Source organism: Camelus dromedarius, chromosome 9 (assembly GCF_036321535.1).
Source record: "Camelus dromedarius isolate mCamDro1 chromosome 9, mCamDro1.pat, whole genome shotgun sequence".
Lineage (NCBI taxonomy): Eukaryota > Metazoa > Chordata > Mammalia > Artiodactyla > Camelidae > Camelus > Camelus dromedarius.
Window position 1 is genome coordinate 76,943,810 of NC_087444.1, and position 12,422 is coordinate 76,956,231.

General features: G+C 46.0%; 1 protein-coding gene across 2 annotated transcripts; it reads left to right on the top strand.

The window, feature by feature from the left end:
• Positions 1 to 8,297: 8,297 nt before the first annotated feature.
• On the top strand, positions 8,298 to 12,346 carry LOC135322123 (uncharacterized). 2 transcript variants are annotated; one of them, XR_010382444.1, is made up of 3 exons: positions 8,298 to 9,510; positions 11,807 to 11,863; positions 12,277 to 12,346. XR_010382444.1 is itself a non-coding variant. In XM_064489842.1 (2 exons), the coding sequence occupies exon 1, from the start codon at positions 8,548 to 8,550 to the stop codon at positions 9,505 to 9,507; it is 960 nt and encodes a 319-aa protein (XP_064345912.1). In that variant the 5' UTR covers positions 8,298 to 8,547; the 3' UTR covers positions 9,508 to 9,510; positions 12,277 to 12,339. The 2 variants fall into 2 exon arrangements, 1 of the variants encoding a protein (XP_064345912.1); XM_064489842.1 differs by lacking the exon at positions 11,807 to 11,863 and having other exon boundaries at positions 12,277 to 12,339.
• Positions 12,347 to 12,422: the final 76 nt, after the last annotated feature.

Sequence of the window (12,422 nt, forward strand, 5' to 3'; positions counted from 1 at the left end):
CTACACTGAGGGATTGAAGACAGCCCGAATGTTTGATAAGCTTATTCTTGAAGTATATTGAAAAGCAAACGGTGCAGCCCTTCTGTTCTTCACCTCGTCTAGATTTAGTTTCTTGCGGGCAATCAGAACAACTTCTGCAATCACGACCACACCCCCAAATGACCACGAGCACAATTATTAAGCTGTCTTTAGATGTCAGATACTCTGCACCCTTTTCTTCTATTAATTAGTTCATTGGAGTCTCCCAAACATCCTATGAACTAGGCATTCCAAAGAGCTGCATTTTGGAGATGAGGAAACTGAGACTCTGGGAGGTAATGTCACCCAGCTGGTAAGATGCAGAGGGGAATTCAGACCCAGGCCTGTCTAATCCCAGACTCTACTCTCTCAGCTGCTGTATTTTACTTCTACGAATTTGATGCAAAGTCATACTGTGACCTTGAGCAAGTCTTTTAATCTCTGGGGCTTCATTTTCTTTTTCTGTTAAAAAAAAAAAAAAGAAGAAGGAAGGGGATGGGCCAGAAGGACTCCAAATCCCTCTGGAACAGGGAGAGGGGTGAGGGTAGGTTAGCAGGAGAGAATTAAGAGTCAGCAGGATCAGACTCCCTGAGGGAAATACTCTGAGTCATTTTCAATGATTTCAGGAATTTCTGGAGGTCATGCTTGAGAACTGGGAAGGCAAGTATGTTTCAGCTCCTTTGTCAAGACTAATTGACTCCCAGTGGCTGCTTGAAGCACACTGTTGAGAAGGACTTGAACATCTGCTCAGTGGGAAAGGATGTCCCCATCGATTGATGCTGCCTGCCATCCTGATCATTTGGTGTTGTCTGTCTTGCCTGCAGAATGGGCGGTGGTGGTGCAAGTGCTGGGATATTTGCTGATTTTGGTCCAGAATTTAACAACCTAAAATCCTCAAGTGTATGTTCTTTAAACAAAACAAACAAACAAACTAAGCTAGTGTTTTTGGTTGTTGTTTTGTGTTTTTTTACATTTTGAGAATAGAATGGGATTCCATAGTTAAAGATTTGTTTGCCTTTTTTTTTAAGGAATGCTATGAAAAGTCAGCCCTACTTCTGACCTCCTGACATCCAGAAATATCCTCTGTGCAAAGATATTATCATCTTTTAAGGTATAATTTCAAGAATATTGTGTGCATATTTAAGCATATATGTGTGTGTTTAAATCCACACACAGGTTTGTCTGTAGCCTATGCATGTTTATTGGACACAACATTTATCATAGTTTGAACATAGTTCTTTCTGTACCTTCCAATTTCACATGGCAATGTATTATGGAGATAATTTAGTATCAGTTATATAACTACCTTATTGTTATTAAAGATGCTTAATAACAATAGTTTGCATAAATTAATTGCATAATTTATTGGTTCCTCTGTGCTGGCTGTTTTGCATTCAAGTCCTCAGCATTTTGCTTTGAATAACCCAAGGAGGATGGTGCTTTTCTTATCATCCTCATTTTACAAATGAGATCCTGAGGCACAGAGAGGTTAATTAACTTTCTCTTGGTCACACAGATAGTAGGTGGTCAAGCTAAGATCTGAATCCTGGGAATCCTGAGACTACTCATGCTGAACCACTGAGCTGTATGCCTCCATGTATATTGAAACTACACAGTTGTCTATGGCCAGACCACCCTGAACGCACCCAATCTCCTCTGATCTCAGAAACTACACAGTCACAACTGCTTATCTATTATGGTTTTTACACAACATTTTGAACTTATTTCATTTACAGATCAGTACTATGCATCAGTGATTCTCCAAGTGTGGCCATCATGAGGTCAAAGCCACTTTAATAAGAATACTAGGATGTTATTTGCCTTTTTCACTTAGTCTTTCATGAGAATATAGAGTCCAGAGTCTTTTGGAGGCTTCACCATGGGTGATAACACGATAGATTGAATGCAAAAGCAGATATGAGAATCAAACTTTCTTCTAAGGCCAAACATTGAATAGGTTTTCAAAAGTATAGAACAATACCACTATTTTGTTTAACTATAGTCATTTTGTACTGAAATAAGTTTGTTTATGCAGACATGCAATGAATTTATTATTTTATTTAAATGAATACATATCTTAAAATATTCTCAGTTTGAGTTTTATAATTTGTTAAATATTGATAAACACAACACAGGTAAACAAACGCTCCTTGGGGTCTGCTACAATTTTTAAGCATATAAAGGGGTCTTGAGGCCAAAAATTTTAAGCATTGCTGCTGTATGCCATGAAGGCAATAGATCAGATGCAGAGATATGCCTCATTTTTCAACAGCTGTGTACTGGTCCCGTGAATGGAAGTAATATAACAACAAACTTGTTTTTATTATAAATGTAATACCTTGTCATGATTTTCACATTTAAACAGCAGAGAAGGGTAGAAAAGAAAAAATAACTTTCTTCTCCTCACTTTTCCCAATCCCAGCTTTGTTTCCCAGAGAGGGAAGGGTTGTTGTCAGTTTCTTCTTCTAGACCAGTGATTCCCATCTTAGGGTGATTTTGCCCCGAAGGGCCATTGGGCAATGTCTGGGGATATTTTTTGACTTAATTTTTACCTTTATTTTTATTAATACAAATGAGATTTTGCTAAATCGAGTGACTTTTTTAGGGGATTAGGGATCCCTTTGAGAATCAGTTAAAAGCTATGAACCCCCAGAAAATGACACCCATATTCACAAAATTTTGAACGTAATTTTAGGGGTTTCATTGGCACCAAAAGAGCCCTGCCAGAATTCCTTGGATGTATGTGATTTTGAAAAGCAGTCCCAGAGCATCCCACCCAGAGGGAGATTGCTAACTGCACCTTCAATCCCTTTTTTAGACAAGAAGTTGAAGGTGCAGAAAGAATAATGATTTGGTTCTGCGTCCTTTAGGGAGACAAGGAAAAGCAAAGATTGGAACTCAAGCCATCTGACTCCCCAGTGCTGGAATATTTCCACTTCACCCTGAATGAGGACATTTTAGAAACGCTGATCTTCTCTTCCTGATACAGCGGGAAAACACGCCACCACCACTCTGTTCCTCTTGAGGAAACACAAAGGCCCCAGCTGTTGTTGATGAAAAACACTCAAGCACCTGGGAAAAAGCACATTCAGGATTTGAGGCAGGGAGGGGGTTGGGCAGGGACTGCTGGAGGGTAGGGACCCTAGAATATGTAATCCACTACTCATTCCCTGAGTCATTCATTCATTCCTTCATCCATCCATTCATTCAGCACCTGTGGACTGAAGCTTCCTGTTTACTAGGGCTGGGCTCTAGGGGACACCAAAGTGAACCAAACCTGTGCCTGTCCTGAGCAGCCCCTGCTCTGCTGGGGGAGACCAGCTGATGGATGGATCACAATGCAGGGTGACTGTGCTCTAGTGGGGGCACTGTATGGCATGATGGAAGAACAGCTACAACCCCTGATACATCAGGGAAGGCTTCCTGGAGGAAGGAGCATGTAAATTGAATCTTCAGAAGCTGGTAGAGGGTTTGTCATATAACTGAGAGATGGAAAGGGAGTCCAGGAAAAGGAGCCACACTCAGAAATCTCAAAAGCACAAAGGAGCTGGGCATAGTAGGGAAAACAACTCCAGTTGGCAGGAGGCACCCGTGGGGATGGCGTAAGATGAGACTGGTGCCCCAGGCAGACGGACATAGGTGAGGAGCTTAGATTTTTTTTTCTGACGGCAATAGGGAACTATAGGAGAATTTTGAGCAGAAGAATGACAAGGTCAGTTCTGAAGGTTAGAAAGAGCCTTTAGGGACCAAGTGAAAATCGGACTAGAGGGAGATCAGTGGTGTAGGCTTGGCACAGTCCAGACAAGAGCAGGACAGAGAGAAAAAAATGGCTATGAAAGGGATCCAGGAGGGACAGGGGTCTGCACACAGGGACTAACTGGTTGTCAGGAGAGACAGAGGGAGGAATTGAGGAGGCATTAATGTGACTACCTGAGTGGCCCCTGTACGAACTTCACAGCACAGTGCGATCTACAGGGTGTATTAGTCATCTACTGCTGCATAACAAATTACCACAAACACAGGGGCTTAAAACAACACATATTCATTATCCCACAGTTTCTGTTGATCAAGAGTCCAAAACAGTGCAAAGGGTCTTACAAGGCAAAACCAAGATGTTGTCTGGCTAGGTCTTCATCTGGAGGTTCATTTAGGGAGAGATCCATTTCCCAGCTCCCTCAGGTTGAGCAGAATTCATCTCCTGTTGTTGTATGACTGAAGTCCCTCTGTTTTGCTAGCATTTCCCACCCTCAGGTCTTTGCCATGTGACTCTCTCTACAATGGGGCAGTTTGTTCCCTCAGGACAGCAGGAGACTCTCTTGCTTTGAATTTCTCTGGCTTCTTGTCTCTTATTTATTTTTTTATTGAAGTATAGTTGACTTACAATGTTGTGTTTATTTCTGGTGTACAGAAAAGTGATTCACTTATCTTTTTATGGCTGAGTAGTATTCCATTGTATATATGTACCACATCTTTATCCATTCATCTGTTGATGAAAATTTAGGTTGCTTCCACATCTTGGCTATTTATAGTACTGCTGTGAATATTGGGGTGCATGTACCTTTATTTTTTTGGCAGGGGGAGGTAATTAAGTTTACTTATTTATTTTTGGAGGAGATGCCAGGGATTGAACCCAGAACCTCATGCATGCTAAGCATGTTCTCTACCACTTGAGCTACACCCTCCCCCCACCCCATGTATGTACCTCTTTTAATTAGAGTTTTCTCTGGATATCTGCCCAGGAATGGGATTGGTGGGTCATATGGTAAGTCTATCCTTAGTTTTTTAAGGAAACTCCATAGTGTTCTCCCTAGTGGCTGCACTAATTTACATTCCCACCAACAGTGTAGGAGGGTTGTCTTTTCTCCACACCCTCTCCAGCACTTATTATTTGTAGACTTTTGTATGATGGCCATTCTGACTGGTGTGATATGATTCTTGACCCTTCTAAAAGAATCACCTGATTAGGTCAGGCCCACCCAGGATAATCTTCCTTTTGACTAAATTCAAGTCAACTGATCAGGAACATTACACATGCAAAATCACTTTATCTTGTATATAATGTAATCACGGGAGTGACACTCCATCCTATTCACAAATTTTGCCCACATTTAAGGGGAGGGAGTTGTACAGGGTGTGTGCACCAGGGTGTGGTAATTTGGGGGGTCATTTTGGAGCTCTGCCTACCACATGGGGTCAAGGGAAGTGAGGGTGGATGACCTTCTCAAGGTGAGGGGCTTAGCATACTTATCTCTGAGCCTATAGCCTCTTGGTCTCCAGGTTAATCTAATGGGAGACCTCAGCTAATGCAAGATGAGGTCATGAGCAAATTTAGGAATGAGATCTGAAAAGGCCCATAACCTGTATATTCTGTGGCACCCCTTCTGAAGAGTCCTTTCAAGAGCGGAAGTGTTGTTCAGTAGTTCTCTTATTTCTAACTTGCAGAATGAAGTCCAGAGATGCTAGCTCATTTCTCAAAAGGATAAACATAAGACCCAGCAATTCTCTTCCAAAAGAGTGAAAACAGACGTAACCACAAAAAGGTGTATGCAAATGTTCGTGGCAGCGTTACTCATAATAGACAAAATGTGGAAATAACCCAAATATCCAATAGATAAATAAAATGTGATATATCCATACAATGGAATATTATTCTGCAATAAAAAGGAAATGAAGTACTAACACAGAAGTGGAAACACCATGCTAAGGGAAAGAAGCCCATCACAAAGGAACGTGTACGATTCCATTTATATGAAATGTCTAGAATCAGCAAATCTATACAGACAGAAAGTAGATTAGTGATTGCCTAGGGATGGGTGGGGGTGTGTGGGGAGATTGAGGGTGATGCCTGGCTGAGGGGTGTATGATATCTCCTTGAGCTAATGAGAATGTTCTAAAATGGATCTAATGTTGATGCTTGCATGATTCTATGACTATAGTTAAAAGCCATTGAATTGTACACTTTAAGTGGGTGAATTGCATGGTATGTGGATTCTGTCTCAAAACTCAGTTAAAAAAAAAAAAAGAAAAGAAGAGATATGCCCTCTAAAAGAAGGAAACATGATTTAAGTCTATTACTTAATATCACAAGATTAACCAGTAGAAGAACTAAATATACCTATATGGGGAAGAAGGCAGGGAAAATGAGATCTACATGAGTTAAATACTTATCAGAGAAAAAAAATCTACAGTGTATAATGTTGACACATCTAGAAGATAATTATTATTTAGGGATGTAAAAACAAGTAAGAGGAGAAACAGCTGAAAATATTAAAAGACTTCCAATAAGGAACAGTATTTGAGGTGGAACAGATTGAATTATTTTTTCTGTAATCCCTTGCTACTGGCATCTAGTGAGTAGAGTCCAGGGGTGTCACTGGACATCCTACAATGCACAGGACAGCCCTCCCACCACCAGAGACTTACAGAGCCCAAATGCCAATAGTCCTGAGGTTTAGAAACCCTGGTTAATTTTATCATCTTCATGTTGTTTTCACCCCTTGGAAGTATCCGTTTTTGTTATTATTTATTTATAGTTCCCCCATTTCGGATATAAACACTCCCCTCACCCCACCAAAGAACAGAGAAGCAGTGAAAATAGCACTGGTTCTGGAATTTCAAAGCTTTGACTCTAATTCCCACTGTTTTTACTTCCTACCTACATGCTCACCTCTCTCAGCCTCAGTTTTCACATCTTTAAAATGGGGGCTGATAAGATGGGAGAGTATAGCTCAGGTGGTAGAGTACATGCTTAGCACACATGAGGGCTTGGGCTCAATCCCCAGTACTTCCTCTAAACATAAATAAATAAAGCTAATTACCTCCCCCCCAAAATAGGGGCTGATAATAACAGAACCCAGAAGACCTAGTCCATGTCTGCAAATCACTTACAGTCTCTAACATTCGGCACTCATTTTATATCAATTAGCATTATTGTCCGCGGCTATATCCTTCTGCCCGGCAAAAGAACAGAAGCTCTCAAAAAATATGTTTCTTAAATGAATGAATTCTAAGCCCCTTCCCTTGAGGCTAGTGTTTCTTTGCTTCTAAATCAAAGGTGTCAGAATGCTTCTCTAAACTCCTTTCCCCCGTGGGACATGGTGAGAATGAAGTCAACTGACCTAAGGAAATTCCAGTGGAAATCTGAGATGCTCCTCTGGGGGAGGTAATTGGATGTGTGGGGAACACAGGTCTTCTCTATCTTCTGCCAGCCCCCAAGAGGGAGAGACTGACACAGGATTGGTGTGTTGAGTGGCTTTGAAGTTCATCTATTGCTGATCATTCCTGGCAACTCCCCACAAAGGGTCTGTTTCATTGCCAGTGATGGAGATCATGTGCAAATCACTGTACATCTCCAAGCCTCAGTGTGTTCATCTATAATATGGGAACATCAATGCCCACATTGCAAGGATTCTGTAAAAACTGCACGCAAAAGCGAAAGCATGCAAAATCCCTACCCTAAGTCTGTGTTGATGGCTAGCTTTTTAGTTTTCTATAGCATTTCCCTGAAGACAGTCTTGAAATAACTTTGTCGAGAGCAGTGTGCAAAGACCTTTCCTCAGCAATGTTCTCATTTAGTCAGAGACAGTTTTGTCCCCCTTGTAACTGAGTCCAGAAGAGAGGGAATGCTTTGGCCAGGGCCACACAGGGGCTTCAGGCATCTCTCAGGTCTGAACCCAAGACCAAACTTTCTCTCATCTCAGATTTTCCACCTCAAGGTTGCCCGTCTTTTACCCACTGGCTAGCTCTAGACCTCGCAAATCTATTTTTCTCTAACCCTCTAGATATAGCCCTCCGACCCAACCCCCAACAGACTTCTTTAAAACTTATTCCACTCAAGTTTTTCACATTCTACTATTCTCCTCACTCTCATCCCCATCTTCTGGGAATCTAACTCTTTGAGCTAAGGGGTGGATAGAGGGTAAGAAGAAAAAAAAAATTACTCGTGAAATTCAAAAGGCTTGCTATCCTTCTAAGTTTAATGTAATATAATTTTATTTTCAGGGGATCTTTGTCCTTGTCACTTCAGTAGGGATGAGGGGGATGGTGGGATGGCCCGGGGAGGTGGAGCTTCCCTTTGGATTTGGGGAAAGGGGAAAGCTCCTAGGGTCCTTTTAAAAAGGCCCTCCCCTCATTTCCGGCCGCTGTTGCCAGCCTTGGCTGGGCGCCTGGATCCTGTTGCTATGACGACAGGAAGAGGCGGTGGCGGCGGCAAGCGATGCTGTGGAGAGATGGAGGCTAGTGGGGGTGGGGGTGGTGGCTTTGAAATGGGGATGGGGGTAGGGATCAGGGGCTGGGGTTGTGGGTTGGGGAGAAGGCAGGGGTATCCTTTATCTCTGACCTCCTTCATTCAGCTGAGCCTGGCCCCCCTTTTATTTTTCTCCAGTTTCTTTTTAATGCCTCCTCGGTCTCTACCTCCGTCTCTCTTTCCCTGGGTCTCTCTCCCCTCCAGTCTCAGTCTCTCCCCATCTGTCTCTCTCTTTGGACCTCTCTCTTTCCTTTTGCACCTGCCTTTCTGTCTCCAGGAACCCAATGCCACTCAGACCCCTCTCCCCTAATTTTCTTTCATTCTCCCCCCTCTCTCTTTCTCTCTCTCTCTCTCTCTCTCTCTCTCTCTCGAATTCTTCTCTAAGACCTTTGCCCCATCCCCAATTTCTCTCCCCCTTTTATTTCTTTCCTTCTCTCCCCCATCCTCTCAGTCTCTGTCTGTCTCTCCCCATCTGTCTTTCCTCCCCCTCTTTGGATGACTCTCTGTCTCTTCTTTCCTTCTGTTACCCAGATCCCGACCCCCCCATCCTCTCCCTCGCCCCAATCTTTCCCCATCCCCCATCTCTCCCCCAGCCTCTGGGTTTCTGTCTCTGTCTCTGTCCCCTTTTCTCTCTGGATATTTCTCTCTGTGTGTGTCTCTCTCTCCAACTTCCTTCTGCTACCAGCCGCTGCCTCCCCCAAATTTCTCCCTCCCCCATTTCTGTTTCTCCGACTCTGGATCTCGGTCTTTCCGCCTCTCCTGGCTCTGTCTCTCTCCCTCCCTCTCTGGGTCTCTCTCTTTTTCCCCAGCTTCCTTCTGCCACCCAGACCCTTCCCCCCCATCACTACCCTTCCCCCCATCCATCTCCTCTCCGTGGCTCCCCCATTCTCAGCGGCTCCCCTCCCCCTCCCTCCTCCCTCCCTCTCTCGTCCTCCAGCTCCGCACTTTACCCAGCGACACGAGAACCAAATTGTCTCCTCACCTTTTTTTTTCCCCATCCCGACCCCCTCTACCTCGGGGCCCAAGCTCAGAGCTGCCCCTCAGCCTCCTCTCCCACCTCGACAGCCCCATTCCCCGTAAGCCTCCTCATCTCCACCCCCCAACCAGGTCGGACGCCTGGGTCCCTCGCTGCTGGGGGAGGGGGAGCAGTGAGAATTGGGAGCCACGAGGGTTTTTCTGGGGGGGTGCCGACAGGGGGCTCAGCGTCCCCTCCCCAGTGCATCGGAGAGTTGACCTATCGTTAAGAGGTGAGACAGACCTTTTTTATTAATCGGAGGTGGGTGGATGAGGAATGAAGGTTCCGTGACCCCCCTAATTCTAGAGGAAGGAGCTGGTCCCTTTCAGAGGGAGAGGGGATGGTGACCCCTCTCATATCCCTAAGCTTTAGGATTGGGGGTCCCCTGCTCCCTCCTTTTTTGCTGCCACTGACAGACGGACGGACTAAAGGAAGAATCCCTAAAACAGGGTTGCCCCCAAACCGACAACGTGAAAAGATCTTCGAATCTTTATTTGATGGAGAATTTCCCTCATTTCCTTCTCTCCCCATCCCCTCCTTATCCCGGGTTGTAGGGGGCCCAGGAGGGGGAGGGGTACAGCCAGGGGTCACAGGATCACCCCGGGTGGAGGCAGAAATTTGCTAGAACAGTGGAGGCGGTGGTGCTGGTGGTGAGGGGGCACAGCTGCGGGGAGGAGAGGCCGAGAGATGGAGGGGAGAGGAAATTCAGCATCTTTCTGGAGGGGAACGAGAGGAAGGGGTCAGAACTGAGGAGAGGGAGGCTGGGGATGTCAGGGTCCGGTGAACTGGTGAATGGGGCCAGGGCAGGGGCTGTGCGTGGGCAGGCGGGAGTGGAGGTGAGGAGGGAACACACGTGTAGGGCACTAGGCTCAGTTGCCATGGAGACACCCCCCTAGACAACCTTTCCAACACCCCTCCTTGGACAGACCTAGTAGGGGCCAGCTCATGGGAGAGGAAGTGGCCAAGGTCACCCCGGTGCTGGGACCCAGTACTGTTTTTTTCACCCCGACCTCTAAGGCTTCCAAGCTCTAAACTATAACAGGTTTGGGGAAGAAGTCTAGGAAAGAGTGAGTGGTGAAAGCGGGTAAGGGACACGTGCCTGGAAAGAGGGTTGGGGTAAGGTGGAGAAGTCAGAGCAGGGGGTGCGGTGGTGGGATGCTGTGGGAAAGGGAAATGAGTGGACACTTGGTGGGGTGCAGAGTGGGCCATTATTCCTAGTTGAGAGTTATAGTCTTGTGGATCAAGTTTTTCTAAGGGGCACTCTCTATAGAGGGGATTTTTTTTAATTTGGAAGAAAAATGAGTGTCCAGTGTATGTTCCAGCACAGGTGAAATAAAAGGGCAGTTCTGGGGGTGTTACCAAGAAGGGAAGTTTGGGGGAGCTATGAAGGGGGGTTCTTCTGAGCAGAGGAGGTGCTGGGAGCCAGAGCGGGTAGGGGGAAGGGTGAGCACCCAGGGGGCCCTTCATGACGTGAGAGAAGTCGGGGTGGGGGTAAGGGGAGGATCTTGTAAGTTGAAGAGAGAGTGGCAGGCCGAAGTGAGCTGGGGAGATCTGGAATTGGGGGGTTCATCCCCATGACAAGGGCTACCGTGAAGGGATTTGGAGGTAGTGGGAGATGGTGGAAGGGCAGAGGAGTGGGGTGGGGGATCCTGGGCAGACTGGGAGGATTTCTTTGGACAGCAGTGGGTGTACAGGTCACAGCTTGGGAGACTTCTGAATGGAGAGAAACTTGGGGTCTGGAGGAAGGGATTCCTGTGAGTAGAAAATGCCGTGCAACTCACGGAGGGAATTTTTCTTAATGGAGGAGAAAGTGATGGCTATGATGAGTTTGTCTAAGTTGTAGAGATAGTAGGGGCCAGATTCGGAAGACTCCTAGAAGCAAACGAACCAGAGGGGGATTTTCCTTGAGTCAAAGACATAGTAGAGGGGGGAGGTCATCCAAGGAAGATAAGAGGGGCTGTTAGAGGAAGTGGGGAGGGGGTTGTTCTTCTACACAAGGGGGTCCAACAGTGTTGGTCATTCATTAGAATCCCCCAAGGAGCTTTTAAAAACCTAAATGCTCAGGGCCAAAACTCAGACCAAAGAAATCAGAATTTCTCAAGTATCGGTGTCTGTAAAGGTCCTCCGGTTGTTCCAAGGTGCCTTGGAGGTTGAGAACCTGGGTCTGGAGACAAAGGGGTCTGGGTGGGGAAGGGGGTTCTCATGCAGAGGAGACTGGGGTGGGGTGGTTGTGGTGGTTACTGTGTGGTTTTCTGTGCTGTGCAGTCAAGATTACTTTGGAAGATTTGGGAGAGTTTATTTGTTTGTTTTCTTTCTTCCTTTCTTTCTTCCTTTCTTTCTTCCTTTCTTTCTTCCTTTCTTCCTTCCTTTCCATCTTTCTTCCTTTCCATCTTTCTTTCTTTCTTTCTTTCTTTCTTTCTTTCTTTCTTTCTTTCTTTCTTTCTTTCTTTCTTTCTTTCTTTCTTTCTTTCTTTTCTTTCTTTCTTTTCTTTCTTTCTTTTCTTTCTTTCTTTCTCTTTCTTTTTTAGCTAAAGAGAGATTGAGAGATTTATTTTTCCCAAGTAGAGGACAAAACAGGTGAAGAGGTGAGACTTGCAGGGGAAGATAGGGAGTGGGAGAACTATATGAGAGAAGGGTGATGGATGGGAGGGGGGTGTCTTGTAAGAGCTGAGGAACTGGACTGGGCTTTGTTGGGAAGGAAGCCCTGGGGGCTAGAGTGAGGGATGGCTTTCCCTGTGGTGGGGGTGGGGGTGGGGCTTGGAGGCGTGCCCTACCACTGTCAGGATTGGTGGGGCTATTTCTCAGAGTGGGGTTAGTGGGAAGACTTTCTTGGCACAAGATATTTTCAGAGAAAAGGAGGCAGTGGGAACCGGAGTGGAAGGAGTCCCTTCGACCAAGGAAAAAGTGGGGGGTAGGGGGGCAGGGGGGCAGGGAAGGGGGTATCCAGGGAGGTAAGCCTGCTCATCTCATCCTTTATCTCGCTCCCTGCCCTCACCAGCTGGCGCCCATGGCCGCCCTCTGACCCCCTCCCCGGCCGCAGCCTCCTCCTCGCCGCCCCCTCCCCAGCCCCGGCCCCGGGCCCCCCACTTCTGCCTGCGCTGTGACCCCCCCCCCAGCCGCCGGCACGGCCCCGCCCCCGCTGCC

Excerpts from the sequence above, each read along its gene's own strand:
- LOC135322123 (XM_064489842.1), top strand. The coding sequence starts at position 8,548 with ATGCCACTCAGACCCCTCTCCCCTAATTTTCTTTCATTCTCCCCCCTC.